The sequence below is a fragment of the Pipistrellus kuhlii genome, unplaced genomic scaffold (assembly GCF_014108245.1).
Source record: "Pipistrellus kuhlii isolate mPipKuh1 unplaced genomic scaffold, mPipKuh1.p scaffold_m20_p_18, whole genome shotgun sequence".
NCBI classification, from domain to species: Eukaryota; Metazoa; Chordata; class Mammalia; order Chiroptera; family Vespertilionidae; genus Pipistrellus; species Pipistrellus kuhlii.
In genome coordinates, this window is record NW_023425493.1 from 24,035,179 (window position 1) to 24,055,369 (window position 20,191).

The 20,191-nt window shown below is 57.2% G+C and overlaps 1 protein-coding gene across 4 annotated transcripts in view; it reads left to right on the forward strand.

Moving 5' to 3' along the window:
• ARHGEF11 (Rho guanine nucleotide exchange factor 11) overlaps positions 1 to 20,151 on the forward strand; it is an 80,047-nt gene extending 59,896 nt beyond the window's left edge. For all 4 annotated transcript variants that reach the window (XM_045583258.1, XM_045583259.1, XM_045583260.1 and 1 more), the window contains 23 exons: positions 511 to 652; positions 928 to 1,027; positions 1,745 to 1,774; positions 5,229 to 5,355; positions 7,587 to 7,766; positions 7,845 to 7,892; positions 8,108 to 8,295; positions 8,576 to 8,722; positions 8,934 to 9,013; positions 9,153 to 9,278; positions 9,767 to 9,884; positions 10,702 to 10,880; positions 11,569 to 11,644; positions 11,906 to 12,073; positions 12,763 to 12,853; positions 13,480 to 13,602; positions 13,949 to 14,007; positions 14,971 to 15,189; positions 15,499 to 15,858; positions 16,824 to 16,919; positions 17,638 to 17,879; positions 17,972 to 18,161; positions 18,977 to 20,151. In XM_045583258.1, the coding sequence (XP_045439214.1) occupies positions 511 to 652; positions 928 to 1,027; positions 1,745 to 1,774; positions 5,229 to 5,355; positions 7,587 to 7,766; positions 7,845 to 7,892; positions 8,108 to 8,295; positions 8,576 to 8,722; positions 8,934 to 9,013; positions 9,153 to 9,278; positions 9,767 to 9,884; positions 10,702 to 10,880; positions 11,569 to 11,644; positions 11,906 to 12,073; positions 12,763 to 12,853; positions 13,480 to 13,602; positions 13,949 to 14,007; positions 14,971 to 15,189; positions 15,499 to 15,858; positions 16,824 to 16,919; positions 17,638 to 17,879; positions 17,972 to 18,161; positions 18,977 to 19,035 (3,148 nt within the window). In that variant the 3' untranslated portion in view covers positions 19,036 to 20,151. The remainder of the gene's footprint in view (positions 1 to 510; positions 653 to 927; positions 1,028 to 1,744; positions 1,775 to 5,228; positions 5,356 to 7,586; positions 7,767 to 7,844; positions 7,893 to 8,107; positions 8,296 to 8,575; positions 8,723 to 8,933; positions 9,014 to 9,152; positions 9,279 to 9,766; positions 9,885 to 10,701; positions 10,881 to 11,568; positions 11,645 to 11,905; positions 12,074 to 12,762; positions 12,854 to 13,479; positions 13,603 to 13,948; positions 14,008 to 14,970; positions 15,190 to 15,498; positions 15,859 to 16,823; positions 16,920 to 17,637; positions 17,880 to 17,971; positions 18,162 to 18,976) is intronic.
• The last annotated feature ends 40 nt before the right edge of the window (positions 20,152 to 20,191 follow it).

Genomic DNA, 20,191 nt, shown 5'->3' on the forward strand with positions numbered 1-20,191 from the left:
AGTTTCATCTGTGGCAACTGAAAGCTACTTGACAGCTCCTTTCCGCCCTTTCTCTCTGTCCTTGGCTGGGGGCGGGTGGCGAGGGCAGTCTGCCTTAGAAGAGGCGGTCGGTGCTTCTCCCCCTCCCTGTGCCATTCCACCCCCAGTAAGTGCCTGAGGGCACGAACTGGGTCCTCCTCTGGCCCTCCAGGTCTTCCCACGGCTGGTTTGCTTCCATTGTAGGGAACTGACATGTCCTTCCACTGACCACTATCCCCGTGTTAGGAAGAATTCTGCTCATGAAAAGTCCAGTTTCTGCTTGGAGTCACGGCAGCCAAGACTTCTCGCCAGCTACTGCCTGCTGCCCTGTTTGAATATTCCAGGCCTCCCTCTGACTGCCCTGGCCCCTGCCTACTGCTTTGCCACCCTACTGGGTGGTGATGAAGAACCAAGGCAGCATTCTTGCCCTTCCCCATGCTGGCAGAGACATGGCTGAGCTCTCTGAGACAGCACCCTACTCCTGCCTTCCAGCGCCCCCATGGACTTCGCCCTCAACACCTACATGAGCCATGCTGGGATCCGGCTCCGAGAGGCACGGTCTTCCATCGCGGCGGAAAAGGCCCCGTTGTCTGCTCCTGACAAGTGGCTGCCCTTCTTCCCGAAGACCAAGAAGGTAACGGAGCCACCCTATAGTGTCTTCTCTTGGCTCAGCACTGAGGCAGGCTGGTAAAGCCTTTTGGGAGGTATCTAGTTCGTCCCACCACCTATAGCCATGGTGAAAATCCTCACCCTCGACAGCTCTCTCCCTTCCTCCAAACCTAGTTAGGACAAGCATGACCCTGCTCTCCAGTTTCTTATTTAGGGCCAGTCTTCAGAGCAGCGGCAGAGTGATTAGTGGCCAAATCTGGGTATTGGGATGGTCCCCAACCCCCATGTCTCTTTTCTCAGCAGAGCAGCAATCCCAAGAAAGAAAAGGATGCCTTGGAAGACAAGAAGCGAAACCCCATCCTCAAATACATCGGGAAGCCCAAAAGCTCGTCCCAGAGTAGTAAGTATTTGGGGAGCAGCAGCCTCCAGGGGGACCTCAGCCCCTTCATAGACCAGCATGAGGGCAGGAGGTCTTCCGGGGTTTCTGAGAGCCACAGGCCCAAACTCTGAGATGGAGCTTCCTCTTGGTGCCACTGGGTTCTCCCCTGTCCACACCACTGCAGGCGCTTTGAGGAGCAGGGAACCGTGCCAGAGCCATGCGTAGTGCTGAGCAGCCATGTGGGGGACTTTCCCCCTTGGCAGTATTGCTCTGTTGACACCGAGTGCCGCCTTCACCTTCGTCTGTACACCTGAGGGCCTGTGTGTTGGGACCACTTATGGGCCCTTGATGGGGAATTGAGTTACTATTAAGCAGAACTAGTTCGAAAGAGGGCAGGTTTGGAGCCCAGAGGTGCCCTGAATGCCATCAGTAACCCAACTCAACGAGTCCCGTCATTGATTTCTTCCCCATTGTGTCATTTCTCTGGAAATTGCTGCTGGCCCTTGCAGTCATTTCCTGAGACCACTAATACTAGTCCTGGAAGTCTGCGAAGGGCCTGGGGTGGGACTGCTGCCTTTTCTGAAGTTGCTGGGGGGAGCGGGAGGGAGGGAGGGCGAGGGGACAACTCCTAGATCAGCCCTGATTTTTGCCACAACATCCATTTTCCAGCTTGATGTAAATTTTATTTTAATTTGACTTTTCATGGTTTACTTTTGTTTTTGTTTGTTTGTTTTTTAGCATTTCATATTCCCTTGTCCCCTGTGGAAGGTAAAAGGACCATTTTCTTTGAATTTTTCTTTGCTTTAGCATTGAGTTTCCATTTCCCAAATCCCATCTTTCCTTCCCATTTCTTTCTTCATCCTCTCCTCCTGTCCTGCCCCTCTTCCTTCCCTCCCTTTCCTTATTCCACTTCTTACACGCTCCTCCTCGCTGCTAACACTGCTCTGGGACACACGACACTGTCTGAGGCTCCCTCTGCACTCTGCCACCGTTCATGGATGAGGCGCCAACCGTCCAGGATTTTATAGAAATGAGGGAAACCCTTGCACATTGAAATGTCCTGCACAAGTTCCTCAGATTTTTATTTTTAATCAAAATAACAAAAAATCTTTTTTTTTTTTTTAAAGGTTACAGGGTTTTGTGGATTTTTAAAAATAAATAATGGGTCTCCAGCAGTTTGTTTTTTTTTTGGATAGTTTTAATTTATATCATCCACCTATATAAACATTTAATTTATATCATCCACCTGAAGGGAATGCATAATCCCTTTAGTTTTATCAGCACTAATTATACAGCAGTTTTTTCAAAATGACCCTATCATAGCTGGTTTGACTCAGTGAATAGACCATCGGCCTGTGGACTGAAGGGTCCCAGGTTCGATTTTGGTCAAGGGCAGATGCCTAGATTTCAGGCTCGATCCCCAGTAGGGGGCATGCAGGAGGTAGCCGATCAACGATTCTATTTCATCATTGATGTATCTGTATCTCTCTCTCCCTCTTTCTCTCTGAAATCAATTTGAAAATATATATTAAAAAGAAAAGAATGGCCGAGACCAGTTTGGCTCAATGGATAGAGCGTCGGCTTGGGGACTGAAGGGTCCCGAGTTCGATTCCGGTCAAGGGCATGTACCTTGGTTGCGGGCATATCCCCAGTAGAGGGTGTGCAAGAGGCAGCTGATCGATGACTCTCTCTCATCAATGTTTCTAACTATCTCTCTCCCTTCCTCTCTGTACAAAATCAATAAAATATATTTTTTTAAAAAGAAGAAAAAAAAAGAAAAGAATGACCCTAATATGTAGAGTACCTATTATCTATCTTCTAAAACACGTATCTGAAAACATACATACATAATACACATTAACCCAAAGAAGCTAGAACTTAAAATTATACAAGTTCATTTCCCATCAGCGAGGGAATATTTAAGTGATTAATATTTCTAGGTTCTATAATAAATGTATGAAGATACCAGTGGAATGCAATCAAGAAATGATTCTGTTGCTAGAATTCATTCTATGTGAAAGTGTCAATTAAAAATAATATACAAACTATAAAAATTTTTAAATTATTGAATGCCTAGATTCATTATGCTGTTTAAACAACAAAAATAATGATTGAAAAAGTGATTATAAAACAATATTAAAAAAATAAAAGAATGGCCTTGAAACCCAGGCCCTTAGTTTTAACACATACTTCACCCGTCTGCCCTGCCCAAGGAAGGCGTGAGGCGAGCGTCAGCTTTAAGAGGCTGAGCAGCCCCCGTGCTCTGTGTCCGCCTGAGGGGACGGGAACGCCCAGGGTGGAGCTGCGGATCCTGGGGCCGGACGGGGGTGCTGGGTGTTCACCATCTCTTTGAGTCAGATTTTTCAGTTGTGATACTATGATTTGGTTTGTGTTCTCAAATTCTCAGGACCCCAGACATACCCATATTCATATCTAAAGATCATATATCCACCAAAGCTAGAAAATCTCAATATTGAGTTTTGCCATTTAGGATGATCAACTCTTGCTCGTTTATTAGTGAGAGTATCGGATTGTTAGTAACATAATATACTTTATTTAGTTTTATTGTCCTTCAGATAATGGAGGGAGGAGAACAAAGTGAAACCTTGCTTTTTTATTTATATTTGTATTGATTTCAGAGAGGAAGGGAGAGGGATAGAGAGAGAGAGAAACATCAGTGATGAGAGAGAAGCATTGATCGGCTGCCTCCTGTACACCCCACACTGGGGGCATGTGCTCTCACCAGGAATAGAACCGTGACCTCCTGGTTCATAGGTTGATGCTCAACAACTGAGCCACGGCCAGCTGCACAAAACGTGCTACTTCCCACCAACTTTCCCCTGTACTCCGGGTTTTCCTGTTACTTGTCACAGCTGGGACATACTATATCCCAGGACAGAAGGCATGTTCTAAGTGGCCTATGGGAGAGGGAACAGTGGACTCAGCCGGGCTCCATCATCACCCAGCCAGGGCCACTCGGGGCTGTGGCCAAACAGCTGACCCTGGCTTCTGCTGTTCTGTTACTCCACGGTCCAGATGCACATTCAGTCCAGGCAGGCAGGTCTGGCCCTAAGCTCAGAAACGGGAGTGATGGAAATACGCCTACTCCTGTCACATACACACAGCCCCTATCGGACAGTTTTAGTTAACCTGCCTAAAGGATATGAAGTTGTGCGCTTTGAGGAGATCAACTAAATGTTATTTATCTGTTTCCTGTGGCTTGGAAATTTTCTTATGAAACTGAAATTTCGATATATAGGGAGATTTGTAAGTTTGTAGATATCAGAATCTGAAGCTTGGGCGGGACACGAGTCAGTTGGTTAGGATCAGGGCCCGCCCTCTAGAGTATCTGCCTTGTCCTGCCCCCCACCCCACCCCCAGTCCCACTTATCCTCCCTTTGGTCTGAGGCAGAGCAGCATTTCTGGCCCAAACCTGTCAGATATCACTGAACTTGGAGCTGAGCTAGTTGGCTTTGAAGACGAGAGCCACTGAGCCCTGAGCCAGAAATTTCCCCTCCAGGTGTCTGCACGGCATCGCACATGCCTTCTTACCCTGTTGCCCTGTCTGCTGCTTTGAACAGGAATAGCTCTTTTGTCTTAGCTTTCAAAAGGGGCTGGAATGTGAATGCCAGAAATGACATCTCTTCTTTGTTCCTCCTAAGACCCCTCTCGCTGTTAATGAAGGGTTTGATTCTATAATGATGGAGACCAGGGATGGGGGGCATGGAGAGCAGGAAGAACAGGAAGGAAAACTCAGAGAAGAACAGAAACCATGAACTCTAAAAATGATATAAATTTGGAAAGTGCTGGGTATAATTTGGCACCATGGCCAGATGGCACGTAGATACGTTTTTTGGTCCCCCTAGGTATTTTTTTAACCTGTATGTGGAGCTTGAGAAAAACCTAGTCACAATTTTCAAGCAGAAGAATCATTGTGATAAAGAATGTGGGAGTCAAAAGAAATCTCCATAGAATATGTACTTCTGAACCCTGTCATTTTGCAGATCAGAAAGAGCAAACCCAGCAAGATAGAGGGGCAGCCCAGGCCACCCTCGCGTCAGCAGAAGAGCCAGGACTAGACTGTGCCTCCTGTTCTCAGCCCCACGCTGTTCTCCTCCATGCTTGCTCCTTGCTTTGTCTTTGGGGTTAGAGGGGAGTGAGAGTCCTGAGCCCTCGTCCTTATACAGAAAGCAGAGTGCCCTCCGTTATCTTTCTCTTCTAGTTAAACCAGGCAACGTGAGGAACATCATTCAGCACTTTGAGAACAACCAGCCGTATGATGCCCCGGAACCCGGGATGCAGCGACTCTCGACAGGAAGCTTCCCCGAGGACCTGCTGGAGAGCGACAGGTAGTGGCTGGATGGGCGCTTCCCAAGGAGGGGGCCTGGGAAGGGTTCGGAGCTTAATTCCAGCTACGTTAGCCCCTGCACTGGACTGTGAGCCTCTCCCTCCCTCAATCTTTCCACCGTGCGTCTTCAGAGGAAGACGTAATAGGTGTGGCACTCAGGCCAGCAGAAGAGAGAGCAGGGTCCCGACCTCCTAGCCCAGGAACCACAGTCCCTTAAAATTTCCTTCGGATTCAACCCTGCCTTCTCAGCAGCCTTCGTCCCAAGAATGAGCTCGATTATAATATGAAGCAGCTGAGCAGGAAACCCTAGGTGACAAGGCTAGCGGAAACTGGGAAGGGGAAGAAGGGACTTGTTCTTGACTACGGCATGACTACAGTCAACACCTAAATGAAATTTGCTTGTAGTTGGAAATGTCCTTGCACATTTCTTAAGTCACCCTTGAGGTACAGGAGTGTGGTCTTGTGTATACGAGAATAATGAACAATGCTTGTGAGCACTTGAGTCTGAGCCACTGGGCTAGACTAATTAAAGGCAGGCACGAAGGCAACACAATAAGTAGCAGCCTTCATAACCTCTGAGATACCTAATGATTAAATCATATGTCAGACAGTCCTTCTTGTGTGCAAGGTTACTCCTTTTTGTTAAGTTTAATACGTGTTAAATGATTTTGCTAAATGAGAATTAACAAAGATTTAGGGGAGATAAAAGATTTGCACTGGGATGAGATTAAATTCTCACATTACTAAATTAAATATAGAAATTATATAATTGCTGGGGTAGGCATAGTCATAGATGACCAAATACACAATTATAAGATATATCAATATTTTGATAGAATATTTGAGACCAGTTGCAAATTTCTGTTCTTGAAGTTGCTGGGTATATTTGCCCTAAGATGTTCACTAGGATCCTAAGTTCACAGAAGCCTTTGGATTTGGTGACGAAGCTCACTGGCAACCTTAGAAATAGTGTCAGCAAGTGGGTCAGAGGTTGTCGTAGATACTTAGAAGGTCTGAGAAGCGCCCAGTTGTAGAAGGCAGTCCCAGAGGTGGGTTATGTGCCTCACTTTCTGGTGGGAGTACGATTCACTTATGGGCACTGAAGGAAGTTACTTAGCTCTGCATCCCAGTAACCTTGCTGGATGAAGTTTGTCGAGCTAAAGTGACCCATTGGGGGCACTGGTGAAAGTGTTTTGAGTTAGTCTGGATTGGAATTATTCTCACAATTTTCGGGGGTGAGAGGTTAGTAGGGGACGAGTGAGCAGTGTGGTTTCTAACCCTGCTGAGGATGGAGGCCCCATGTAGATCCTCTGACAGTACGGAGACACTTGATGAATTGAGACCAAGCCATTCATTAGGCTCCTGTGTAGCAGCGTGCTGTGCTCCTGTGGGCCTGGATGCATGGCAGGATGTGGTGTTAGTAATAAGCACCCCACAGGGAGGCGACATCCTGGGCAGTAAGGGTCCAGAGATGCTGCTCTCTCAGGGCGGATGTGCTGCAGGACCCGAAAAGGCCACACCCACTTGTCAGCGTTTCGTGAAGCCCCAGAGACGCTCAGTGGCCAAACCGGGAAGCAGGTTCCTGATGGTCAGTAAGCAGCTCCTGTAAGTGAGCTTCCAAGCTGTCTGCTTCCAAGAAAGGAAATGGAAGCTTGGGAAGGATCCTGTGCAGCGAAGAATGGAAGAAATCTGCATTGAGTGGAGGGCAGTGCTCTGTCAGCAGACAGAATGTCCTGGCAGGCACTGTGGAAAATGCTAGAATGAGTGTGTGCAGACATTTCCTCGCAGATGACCTTGTGAAAGGAAGGGTCCGGCTCAAGCGGGGTCTGCAGTGGGAGCTGCCTGTTCCATAGCAGAGGGCTGAGCACGGAGCCTGCCAGGGTGGGACCTGCCAGTCTAATGGGTGCCCACGGCTTTCCTGGCATTAGGACATGCAAGTCTGATTTTGTTAGTTCCAGATTTCACTTTCCTGTTAGGATTGCTTTCTCATGGGTCCTGAGCAAGACGGGAGGCCCTGTCCTTCCCGGCCCGGTGGGCGAGAACCTTGTAGGGCAGCAGAAGTATTTGTCGCTGGAAAGCGCCTTTCCTCTAGGAGTTTTCGTGTTTGGGTGAATCTCGGTGTTTGGCCTCTTGTGGGGCTGGGGTGGAGGAGCTGCACCGCTGAGGCGGCGTTGAGATGGGCAGCAGAGGGAGCTGCCGGACATCGGACCCCAGGTCTCTGCCTTTTCCCAGCGCGCGCTCAGAGATCCGCCTGGGCCGCTCGGAGAGCCTGAAGGGCCGGGAGGAGCTGAAGCGCTCCCGGAAGACGGAGAGCGTGCCCCGCTCCCGCAGCGACGTGGACATGGACGCCGCCGCCGAGGCCGCCCGCCTCCACCAGTCAGCCTCGTCCTCCGCCTCCAGCCTCTCCACCAGGTGCGCAGGCTCCGAGCTCAGCCCCTGGTACTGCCGGGGCAGGGGCAGCGGCTCTGAGAGTTAACTTTCTCTCCACAGGTCTCTGGAGAACCCCACTCCTCCCTTCACCCCCAAAATGGGTCGCAGGTGAGTGATGGGTGCGGCAGCACTTCCCATGGGTGTCTGAGTTCCAGCCACGTCCCACTGTCGCTCCCACCCGCGTGGCTGGTTAATGTGCATCTCTTCCGTGGCCTGTGCTCCCCAGTGGGCACGGGGCAAGCAGATTGGGCAGGAGAGGGAGGGACAAACCCCAAGTGTGAGTTTTTCCTCCAAGTAAAGCTAGGCCGCTCATTCTCTCCCAGGAGCATCGAGTCCCCCAGCCTGGGGTTCTGCACGGATGCCCTCCTGCCCCACCTCCTGGAGGACGACCTGGGCCAGCTGTCCGACCTGGAGCCGGAGCCGGACACGCAGAACTGGCAGCACACGGCGGGCAAGGACGTGCTGGCGGGGCTCACCCAGAGGGAGATTGACCGGCAAGAGGTCATCAATGGTGAGGACGTGCTCCCCTTCCCCGCCCCTGCTCACCCCATTTCCACTCTAACCGTGTGAGGAGTAAAGAGGGAGGGCCCTGCGACAGGCCCAGGTCCTTGTTGATCCTAAGGAACAACTCAGTGCTGACCCTTGGGTGAGAGAAAGTCCAGTCCATGTACGATTTGAAAACAGTACTCAGTTCCCCCCAAATGAAGTGGCTTGGGGGTCACAGTAGTGACTCTAGATACTTGCTCATGTTTTCTCCCGTCTTTCTATCCTCCTGTCACACTGCTGCTCAGAGTTGTTTGTGACCGAGGCTTCCCATCTGCGCACGCTCCGGGTCCTGGACCTGATCTTCTACCAGCGAATGAAGAAGGAGAACCTGATGCCCCGGGAGGAGCTGGCCCGGCTCTTCCCCAACCTGCCTGAACTCATCGAGATCCACAGTGAGGAGCTGTCCTCCCCGCCCGCCCTCCACCCCCTCTTCACCCGCACGCTGGGACCTCGCCGTGCGGAAAGCCCTGGCGATCCGCTGTGCAACCTGAAGCCAGCATCCCAGTTACCCCAGAGCATCCTGGTTCCCAGACCCTTCCCCACAGCACTGCTGTCAGATCCTCTGCCGCTCCACCCAGCCTTGCTGCTTCTCCCCTCGCCCAGATTCCTGGTGTGAAGCCATGAAGAAGCTCCGGGAGGAGGGCCCCATCATCAAGGAAATCAGTGACCTCATGCTGGCTCGGGTATAGCTGCACACTTCTGCTTGGAGAGAGGGAGAGGGGGGCCTGGCCACGGCTGGAGGATGAGGCGAAGGAGGAGACGGGGAGGGGCCGGTCCCAGGTCGGGATGTGATGATGCCCGCCCGTGTCCACTCTGCCTCAGTTTGATGGTCCTGCCCGAGAGGAACTCCAGCAAGTGGCCGCCCAGTTCTGCTCGTACCAGTCCATAGCCCTGGAGCTGATCAAGACCAAGCAGCGGAAGGAGAGCCGATTCCAGCTCTTCATGCAGGTGCGCCCTTTGCTGTCCTGCCGCCTCCTCTCATTCCACTACATGTTAGCCAAGTCAGTCACATCTCCAGACTTCAGCTCCAAGCACCCCTGCCCCTTCTCTCTCTGGGGAGGACAATGCAAACTCCCTGCACCACCTGCACCCTCCCTCACGCCACTTCTCCCGAAACACTGACCTGTATCTACGCTCAAGACAGAGACTGCTTTGCTGGGAAGAAGCCTGGATAAGCAGTCATTAGGTCCAGCTCACTCGTTTCCTGTCTGTAAAGGGGAGGAACACCTGCTCTGTGTGGCTCCTCTGACCATATCCCTTCCACAGGCATCTGTCTCCTGGCCCCCACATGCTTTGCCTTAAATATTCAAGAAAGAAGCTGCCATCACTGTTCTGAGTTTCCCTCTCGAATTAGGACCTATTGGCATTTTCACACCCAACCAGGTCCTGAGCCCATAAACCAGCTCCTCACCCTGTCTGTGCCTCCCTTCGTCTAGGAGGCTGAGAGCCACCCTCAGTGCCGGCGGCTGCAGCTGCGGGACCTCATCATCTCGGAGATGCAGCGGCTGACCAAGTACCCGCTGCTGCTGGAGAGCATCATTAAGCACACGGAGGGTAGGGCTGGGCGCGGGGCTGGCGTGGGGGGCACAGCCCTCATTTCAGACCCTAGTCCTAGCATGACGTACTTGGTGACCTGAGAGAGTCACTTGACCTCTCTGGTCTTCAGGGTCTTCATCCTGGCCTTGTATGAGCAGTCTCACAGAAGATAGTGATGGTCAGTGCACTTGGGGAAGTGAGGTGCTCAGCAGGGGCAGGGTGAGGGCTACCTCTAGCCCAGGTGGGGTCTTTGTACAGCTAAGAGGACAGCATCTGAGTGGACACAGGTTGGTCCATGGAGGGCACCTTGGCTCCACTGAGGGCCATGGTTCCACACCAGGGGCCATGGCTGGATTTTAGTCCCCATTCCCTCTCACGCACACGCGCACACACGCACTGGATGCCTCTGCAAGGCACAAAGGACACACCGTGTGTGATAACAGCGGAGTAGGGGCCATGCTGAATAAGGGGGCCTGGGATCCTGAGCGCCTTCCACCACTCTCACATTTGGGTGTTGGAGTCAGGCTGTGCAGGTGAGGAACCTCCATGTAATTCAGCAGGTTCCTAGAGGCACTGCCACCGCACTTGCCAGTCTCTGTTCCTGCCCCACGTCTGCACAGCTGCTTGTGGGCCAGGCAGAACCCCAAGAGCTGTCCGCGTCTTCAGAGCAATGATCTGAAATCTGGTGGCCCCCAGTGAAGATAACGTTACCCTGAGGTCCTCAGTCAGGCCCAGGGGCGAATCTGCCGTCCCTGCTGGTCGGTGGCGGGTGTGAGTCGCCGGTGATGTCGGACTCCAGGCTTCTCTCCTAACTGCCTCCTCTGCTGACTGGTAGGTGGCACCTCTGAGCATGAGAAGCTTTGCCGGGCCCGGGACCAGTGCCGGGAAATTCTTAAGTACGTGAATGAAGCGGTGAAGCAGACAGAGAACCGGCACCGGCTGGAGGGCTACCAGAAACGCCTGGACACCACCTCCCTGGAGAGAGCCAGCAACCCCCTGGCAGCAGAATTCAAGGTAGGAGGCAGCGGGGCAGCATGGAGCAGAGGGGCAGCATGGAGGCAGCGGGGCAGCATGGAGCAGCGGGACAGCATGGAGGCAGCGGGGCAGCATGGGGGCAGCGGGGCAGCATGGAGCAGTGGGGCAGCATGGTCACCCCCCCCACGTACACACACGCACACACGCACACACACACATGCTTCAGGCGCACCCCGGAGAGCAGAGCTCTGGTCAGGGCCTGGAGAGTGGGAGGCAGGAGACCTGGCTGGCTGGTAGGATGGCGTGGTGGGGCCTGGAACACACATGCCTCCTGTTACCTTTGTCAGCCCATCCAGACAGACATGGGCAGACAGCGCCACCAATAGACTAGACGTTAGACTCGGCCGGAAGAGCAGGGTGGGAGCTCCAGCGTGAGTCGGTAGAGATCCTTTGGGAGGGAATAAAGCTGAAGGGACAGGCAAGTGAAGCAGAGCTCTTAGGAGGGCGGATGGCACGTGGTGTGGGGTGGACGAGAGACCTAAGCAGAGCACAAGGCCCGTGGCTTCGTAGTGGCCTGTTCACTGTCTGTCCCTCTCAAGAGGGTAAGGGCAGGGACTACTTCTTGTCACACTGATCCCGAGCCCTCAGCATGGTGTCTGGCACATAATAGGCTCTCTGATACTTGTTGAATGGATGAATGAATGAACAGATGGTTTCTCCTTAACAGAGCCTGGATCTCACCACCAGAAAGATGATCCATGAGGGGCCCCTGACGTGGAGGATCAGCAAGGATAAGACCCTGGGTACGGGGGAGGGGGGTGCTGGGGCCATGGGAAGTCTGGGGGGGGCTAGGCTGGAGCATGACTCCTGGAGCCTGGTGCTCTCTGGAGAGGCAGTAAGGGAGCCGGGAAGCAGCTTAAACATAACTGGGCGAGTTGAGACTCCTTATGCACAGCATGGGGGATACCCACAAGAAAGGGGCCAGGCATCCCGGAGCCCCTGGCGCCCGTGTGTGGATGGTGGAGCGGGAGCCGGAAATGCCTCACAAGCACCGCCCCCTCCAGACCTCCACGTGCTGCTGCTGGAGGACCTCCTGGTGCTGCTGCAGAAACAGGACGAGAAGCTGCTGCTGAAGTGCCACAGCAAGACGGCTGTGGGCTCCTCCGACAGCAAGCAGACCTTCAGCCCCGTGCTCAAGCTCAACGCCGTTCTCGTCCGCTCCGTGGCCACAGGTGCTGTGCGGAGGGCGTCCCCGCGGGCCACGGTCATGATGTGCAGAGAGGCCGGGTGATGAGGGCCAGTTACAGTCCACCTGTGTTCCTTTCCTCCTGTCCTGAGCCTTCTAAGGAGCATGGGACAGGATGCCGGGGGTGGGGGACAGGGTGAAGGAAAACAGCCAGGAGGGCGTGAGCACCGGCAGGGGCTGAGGGGGTGTAGGCAGGGCTGGGAAGAACAGGATTGGGCAGAGAGGAGTAGGAGCAGCCTTCCTGCTGCAGAGTGGCGGGAAGAGCCGGAGCCCCGCAGCGGAGTTGAGTCCCGCGGACAGACGACGTTTCCGTGAGAAGGCGTGTGCACAGGGGAGGGCTCTGGCAGCCGCACGCTCGGGCTTGCTTTTCTCGTCCCTAACGTGGGGCATCAGAGGCCTGGTGGCATGAGGAGGTTTATAAACCCAGGCACCACACACGTCAGCCTGCGCTGTTAGTGTAACGGGGGCCATGACAGGTGCCATTAGGGGTTCCAGAATCGCCGCTGTCCCTAGTAAGTAGGTCCCAAGTGGTTCTGATGACCCAGGTCTGTCTCGCTGCATCCTTCGTCCGCGGTGAGGGTCAGGGCTTTGAGTCCGCACTCCGGCCTCCGGCCCAGGCTGCAGTCGGGCCTCTGCTGCCCCCCATGCAGTGCCTCTCCCTTCGCTTTCTCACAGACAAGCGTGCCTTCTTCATCATCTGCACCTCCGAGCTCGGCCCACCCCAGATCTACGAGCTGGTGGCACTGACTTCCTCAGACAAGAACACGTGAGAATGGATTCCAGGGTCCCTTATGACTGCTGTCCCTTAGGGACCAGGACGGTGTGTGTGAGGACAGTGAGGCGAGAGGCAGGCCCCAGAGCAGGCAGGGGCAGGCAGTGGGCAGGGAAGTTGCAGACAGACGGACTTGGAGAAGCTTGTAGGACCCTCCCTGCCTGTGAGCCGTGGAAGGGCGAGGGAGTTCCCACAACCTCCCCGCCACTTTGCTCCTCTTCCCCGTCTCTGGCCCCAGCCCCTTCCCGCTGGGGTTTGCTCCCTTCCCAGTCGGGTGGTCTAAAGTCACATCTTCCATGTTTGCTCCCCCTCCCACCCCTGAGGCGGCTGGAGGGGGCGCACAGGAGGGGAGACAGGCTGAGTCAGGCAGTTTCTCGGCTCCAGGTTTTCGTGTGTAAACGTGGGTGTTGGGTTTTCTTGGGAGAGAGCAGGTATAGGACACGCAGCACGGAGCCGACCAGAGGCTGAAGTAATAGAGCTGCACAGCGGCAGCCAGAGGCCCCTGTGTGTCCCTGGGGAGGGTGTGGAAAGGCCGCCAGGCCCTGGGCAGGGTTTCAGGTGAGATAGTGTTTGCCTGGATCGGGTTCCTCACCGTCCTCCCTGCTCCTGTGGGGCTGCAGGTGGATGGAACTCCTCGAAGAGGCCGTGCGGAACGCCACCCGGCACCCGGGAGCTGCCCCGGCACCCGTCCCGCCGCCGCCCGGCCCTCCGGGGCCCGCCCACCGGAGCCCCCGGTCCAGCGGGTACTTGGCCCTCGGCCCCGGCTCACCCGCTCCACACCTGTTTCTGCTGGTCTCCAGCCTTCACCCGGGGTGGGCAGCCCCACAGACAGACGTTCCCACACCCGGCCTTCCCTCCCTGTCCGCTGAGGCTGCGCCTAACGCGGGCGGGAGGTAGAATGGGGAGCAGGAGAGGCTTGGCCGGCACCCAGCCTCCTCTCCGGGCTGCCAGTCAGCACCTTCCTTCCTGATCCTGCGCCCTCACTGCCCGTTCTCGCTCTGGAGGCCAGGCTGGAGTTTCGTGACCTCGGACTCCTGGGGGGCGGGGAGCGAGCATTCCGCCGGTGACCACCTGCCGTTTCCTCCGCAGAGACCTGGAGGACTCGGAAGTGTTTCAGAGGGAGCCAGAGCCAGAGGCGCTCCCCGGAGGTAAGTGCCCTGGGTGGTCTCTGTGGGAGACAGCCTCATCCCATTTCTTATAGGTCCGGGCCGGAAGGTGGTAAGGGGTGGGGTGGGGTGGGTGGGGGGTGGGAGGGGTCCATCAGGGCCGCAGGTGTGAGGTTTGGATAAGAATAGTGGGAGGACGAAAGAGCCGGAGGAGGAAGGGAGACAGACTTAAGGGAGTGTAGACTCACTCACCTGAACAGATTGTGGCCCTGGCTCACGGTGATAAGTGCTTAGCAGTGGGGGAAGAGAGGGGTAGTTGGGGGTCCAGGACCCCCTGCTTCCCCCACCAGGGTTACTAGTGGAGAACGAGATGCAGGCAGACGCTGTGTATCAGGGAGTGCATTGTGCAGGGGTCGTCAGGGGCAGTGGGAGCTCAAAGGACCAAAGACAATTACTGGAATGAAATTGCAGAGGCAAGAGGGCCCAAACAATTCTCATTGCTAGTCTGTATGTGAATTAGTTTAGGGTCTTGAGTTTAGAGAGGACTCTCCCTGGGTAGGCAACCTGGCTGTGTCCCTCTTCTGTTCTTTCTGCTTAAAATGCTTTTCCTCCTAACTTCCTCGCCTCCTTCAAGTCTGACCTTTGCAACAGTACGCCGCCTTCGACCCTCTGGTGAGCACTGGAGCCAGCACTCCTGATCCTCCATACCCGGCTCTTGTTTTTGTTCTTTCCTGTAGCTCCTCTCACCTTCTGATTTATTTCGGTGATTTGCTTATTTTATTATTCCTCTGTGTCCCTGCACTCGAATTTAAGCTCCACGGGGCAGCGATCTTTATTTACTGATGTATGCCAGGAGCCGGGCCAGTGCAGCCATAGCAGGTGCTCAGGACACACTGTAAAATGAATCACCCAGTGTTTCCAGCCCCTTAAACCCAAAGCTGGGCCTGGCGTCAGCCCCCAGCGCCTCCCCTTTCCCTGCCTCACGCTGACCTTCTGCCACCACAGGTCCGGGGCCCCCTCAGAGGGCCAAAGGGAAGCACTCGGTCCTGCTGGAGGACCTCACGCATGAGGGCAGCATAGAGGACAAGGAGCTGGGTGCCCTGCCCCACCCTCCCGCATCCCTGGATGGAGAGAACAGAGGCGGCAGGACCAGAGACCCCATCGTCCTGCCCCTCCCAGGCCCCATGTTCATGGAAGGCCTCGCCGATGCCGCCCTAGAAGATGGTGAGTGCCTCGTGGACCCTGCCGTCGGCCCCCAGTCCCCAGCAGCTTGGCCAGAGTGAACTGGCAGCTGTCTGCACCCTCCCCCTGCCTGGAGATGCTGCCTGGTGGTGCTGAGGCAGGGTGATGCCCAGGCACAGTTGTCATCCCCGTTCCCCAGCCCCGCTAGCTGGCCAGAGCCCTCATCTGCACCGGTGACGGAGGGGGCAGGTTCACCAGGTTGTGGTGGGAGGGAGTCAGCCACCTGCCACCCCCGCGCTCCCCCTGCTGGCTGGTCCCGTGCAGGGAAGCCACGGCCCCATTTCCCTCCAGTGGAGATCCTGCGGCACCTGATCCTGCGGGGCCGGCTGCCCAGTCACCCCAGGGAGCCGCAGGCTGCGGGGGAGCCCGAGGACGACCTGACGCCCACACCGTCCGCCGTCAGCATCACCTCTCACCCCTGGGACCCAGGCTCCCCCGGACGCGCCGCCCCGGGGGGTGCAGGGGAGAGCGCCCCGCTCCCGGGGCCGGAGGGCAGCCAGCCCGAGCGGGAGGCCGCACGCTGCTCTCTGGAGCGCCTGCCCCCGCGGGCGCGGAGCTCTGGGCTCTGGGAGCCTCCTGAGCTGGGCAGGAGCCCCGAGGAAGAGGCTTCGGGCACGGAGGCAGCAGGAAGTTACAAAGTTGTGAGGAAAGGTAACAAAGATGGGGGCCCACGGGGGAGACAAACGCCGCTTTTTCTAGGGTAGAGGCGTCTTCAGAGGCTGCTCCCTTCCCCCCCTCATCCCGGAGCCACGTGTGCAGGGCTCGCCCGGGCCCCAGGGGAACGGGACGTGTGATAGTGTGCAGAGGGCAGAGGCTTAGGGCCAAGCCCAGCTCCGTCACTTCATGCCTGTGTGACGTCAGAGCAACGCTGAACTCCTTCTGTAATGGGAGGGCATTGCCTCGTTCCTGGCACTGAGCAGCCGTCAGTAAAAGTCTCTGCCGTGTCCCTCACTCGTCTGCCAGTCCTGAGGGAAGGAGTGGCTCTTTCAGAGCCTCAGGCCTGCGGAGACAAGGACTCCTGCTTGCGGCCAGTCCCTCCAGATGGCAGCGTGGACTAGAGGCTGAGCTGAGAGAGGGGCCGGAGGACAAGCCTGGGAAGATGCTCGGAGAGTAAGGGGTGTGGGGAGTGAAGGCGGTGGCTGGAGGGCACCCAGCCGTGACATGGGGGACGGCTGTAAGACAAGCACGGCTGAGCCTGGCCAGGATGGTGCTCAGGACGGGCTGGGCCAGAGCAGGGAGCCCAGGCGGGAGTCAGGCAGGGGAGGGGTCAGCGGGAGAGGGAAGCCGGTGGAGGGGAGCCGCAGGGCAGGGTGCTCCTGAGGGTGGGAGGGGAGTCCTCCCTCTCCAGGGGCATTTATCACTCATCCGCTTCAGGCTGCCCTCTCTGCTGGGTTTCTGGGAACTGACCTTCCTTCTCTCTCCTCCCGGTGAATTGGTGGGAAAGTTCTCCGCAGCTCCCTGGGGGAGAGTCACGTGTGAGCTTGTGCTCACTGTGTTCTTCCCTTTTTCTTCCTCTCCACCCCCTCCTTCCTCCTCTCCTTCCCTTCCCTTCCCTCTCGGTTTCTGCTCTCCCTGTGGTGGCGGTGGTGGTGGCGGCGGTGGCGGTGGCGGTGCAGCTGAGGTGGCAGGCAGTAAGGCTGTCCCTGCACTACCAGCGGGTGGCCAGGCAGAGGCTGAGCCACCTGAAGTGGAAGGCGGAGCAAAGGCTACGGGTAACGAACCCCTCCTGGGAGCCAGGCAGGCCAGCGCCGGGTGTGGGGCCCAGAGGGCAGACCCGGGCCCAGGCCTGTGCCACCCCCTTTCAGAGCAGAGGGCAAGCAGCTGGTGCTGTCACCAGTGGGCGGGAAGCCTGGCCCGGTGCCCAGTATCAGCCTGAGGGCTGACAGTGAGCCACTTGCCCACACAGCCACCACTCTGTCACGGTGGAAGCAGGCTTCCATGCCTCCAGTTCCCTGGCGTTCACCTGCGCCTGCTGCCTGGTCAGGGACCCGCTGCGTCCTCCTCCAGCTGTCAGACCCCCTAGGGTGCACGGAGGTGTGTCCAGGACTGTGAAGTAGATGGCCGAGGGGCAGGGCAGGGAGGCCACTGCCCGTGGCTTTTCACAAGTTTCTAAAACCAGCCGCCACCACTTACCCTTCCTTCTAGGAATGGGAGCCCTTCCCCATTTCCCCAGTGAAACACACAACCCTGCCACCTCCGCCTTAACTGTCAGCACTGAGTGTCCCCCTGGCATGGGACACGCTGAGCAAACGGCCATCTAGAAGGCTCGGGGGAGCGCTCGGGGCGTGCAGTGGGCAGCAGGAGGCGGATGCGCTGAGCTCGCCCTGGCACGGGCCCCCTGGCCCAGCAGGCAGCGGGAGCGCCGAGGGCGAGGGCCTTCCACTGGCTCTGTGCTTGCCTCCTAATATCTCTCTCTCACCATGGGCACAGGGAACTGTTTTTACGTCAGCATGCCAGCAGGGCCCCTGGACTCCAGCACCGAGCCCCCGGGGGCACGCACAGACCTCGCTCAGCCCGACGGCCTCCCTGCCCGGCGGACAGAGCCGCGGCCGCCGCGGGGCAGCGGAGAGCCGAGGCGCCCCAGCTGCTCGCCCCCCAGCCTGGCCCTCAAGGACATGGGCATCATCTTCCAGACCATCGAGCAGCTCACCCTCAAGCTCCACAGGCTCAAGGTGAGGGACTGGGGCTCAGGCCCGCGGCGGAAGGCGGGAGCTGGGCGGGAGGCCGGTTCCCGAGGGCCTCTGAGCGCACCTCCCGCCCCCAGGACATGGAGCTGGCCTACAGGGAGCTGCTCCGCTCCCTCGGCGGCGAGTCCTCCGGCGGCACCACGCCCGTGGGCAGTCTCCACGCAGAAGCAGCTCGGTGGGCAGACTGCTCCCTGTCGCCCCCCGTGAAGGACCCCCCGGCCTCCGACTCCGGGGACAGCCAGGAGCCGGGGCCCGGCCCGGAGGACAGTGAGTGAAGCCGTTCCTCCGCCAGCCCCGGGAGGGAGCGCCGCTGTGAGGAGAGGGGCTCTGGGGGTCTCCTCGCCCCCGAGTACAGATAACCCCCCGGGGAGGGAGCGCCGCTGTGAGGAGAGGGGCTCTGGGGGTCTCCTCGCCCCCGAGTACAGATAACCCCCCCGGGAGGGAGCGCCGCTGTGAGGAGAGGGGCTCTGGGGGTCTCCTCGCCCCCGAGTACAGATAATCCCCCCCGGGAGGGAGCGCCGCTGTGAGGAGAGGGGCTCCGGGGGTCTCCTCGCCCCCGAGTACAGATAATCCCCGCCCCCCCGGGAGGGAGCGCCGCTGTGAGGAGAGGGGCTCTGGGGGTCTCCTCGCCCCCGAGTACAGATAACCCCCCCGGGGAGGGAGCGCCGCTGTGAGGAGAGGGGCTCTGGGGGTCTCCTCGCCCCCGAGTACAGATAACCCCCCCCGGGAGGGAGCGCCGCTGTGAGGAGAGGGGCTCTGGGGGGTCTCCTCGCCCCCGAGTACAGATAATCCCCCCCTGGAGGGAGCGCCGCTGTGAGGAGAGGGGCTCTGGGGGTCTCCTCGCCCCCGAGTACAGATAATCCCCCCCGGGAGGGAGCGCCGCTGTGAGGAGAGGGGCTCTGGGGGTCTCCTCGCCCCCGAGTACAGATAATCCCCCCCCGGGGAGGGAGCGCCGCTGTGAGGAGAGGGGCTCTGGGGGGGTCTCCTCGCCCCCGAGTACAGATAACCCCCCCCCACTCTTTCCGGGCAAAGCCTGAGGGAGGCTCCCCTCAGCCAGTGCTCAGGCCCCTGCTCCCCCACAGGCGCCAGCAGCCCCCGGGAGGACAGCACGGCAGACTCGGCCTCACCCCCAGGACTGTGACCACCGCCTCGCACCCACTCCCCGCGGGGCTGGCCCGGGCGGGCACGGCGGGACACCAGGCCTCCTGCGGGGCAGGCAGAGGCAGCTCAGGAGCCGCACCGAGGGAGACGCATGTTGCTTGGGAGTCCAGTTTCAGTGTCTTGCTCATCCTCACCCGAGGATATTTTCCATTGATTTTTTTTTTAAGAGGGAGGGGGGGAGAGGCATCGAGTGGTTGCCTCTCGCAGGCACCCTGACCAGAGGCTGGGGATCAAACCTGCAACCCGGTGACCGGGAATCGAACACTAACCACTGAGCATACTGGCCAGGACCAGTTTCAGGGTCTTTCCCCTCCCTCAGGCCACCGGTCCCGGGTCTCCTGTGCATGCTGACTGCGTCTTTAAGGCCCCCTTGTCCCACGTACGCGGGCCCGCTGGTACGCGTGGGTCCCTCAGGCATGCACGTGAACGGGAAGGCCTCTGTGTAAACGCACTTTCTTCTTCCCCTTCCCCCAGGGCCCAAGGCTGGGGGTTGCCTCCGCCCCTCCTGTCACCTGGTTTCCTATAAATATGTATGTACTGTATGTGCATCGTGGCTGTTGTAAATAACCTGGACCTTCCTGTCCCTGGAGTGCGGAGGCCGCCGCCGAGGGGAGAGGCTCCGTACGTCTCCCAGGTCTCGCCCAGCTCCAGGATCGGGGCCTGAAGGCTGAGCCAGTCCCCTGTGGGCCCACCTAGCGCGGGGGCCCGGCCTCCGCCGCTCAGGGCCAAGCTCCACCCTCCCCTCTGGACTTCCCACCCTTCCCCACAGCAAACCAGTGTATCAGGTACGGAGCTGAGCTGGGTGGCCCCAGAGGAGGGGGTTCAGATGCTGGAGTCCCTCCATTCACCAGGACCGTCCCAGGAGCCACTGCCACGCTGGCCCTGCCACCACGTCCACGGCACTCCCCCACCGACTCGCAGAATATACACACTGTGCTAGGTGTATATATACATATATAAATATATATATAATATATAAAATACAGATATGGAAATGACTGTTCTGTTGTTAAAATAATGTATACTCTTTTATTTTCTTCCTTTCATGATTAAGATTTTTTTTTTTTTAAGAAAAGTTAAATATTCTTCAATTGTAGTGGTGTGTGTGTGATTCTTGTTAAACTGCTGTGATAAAA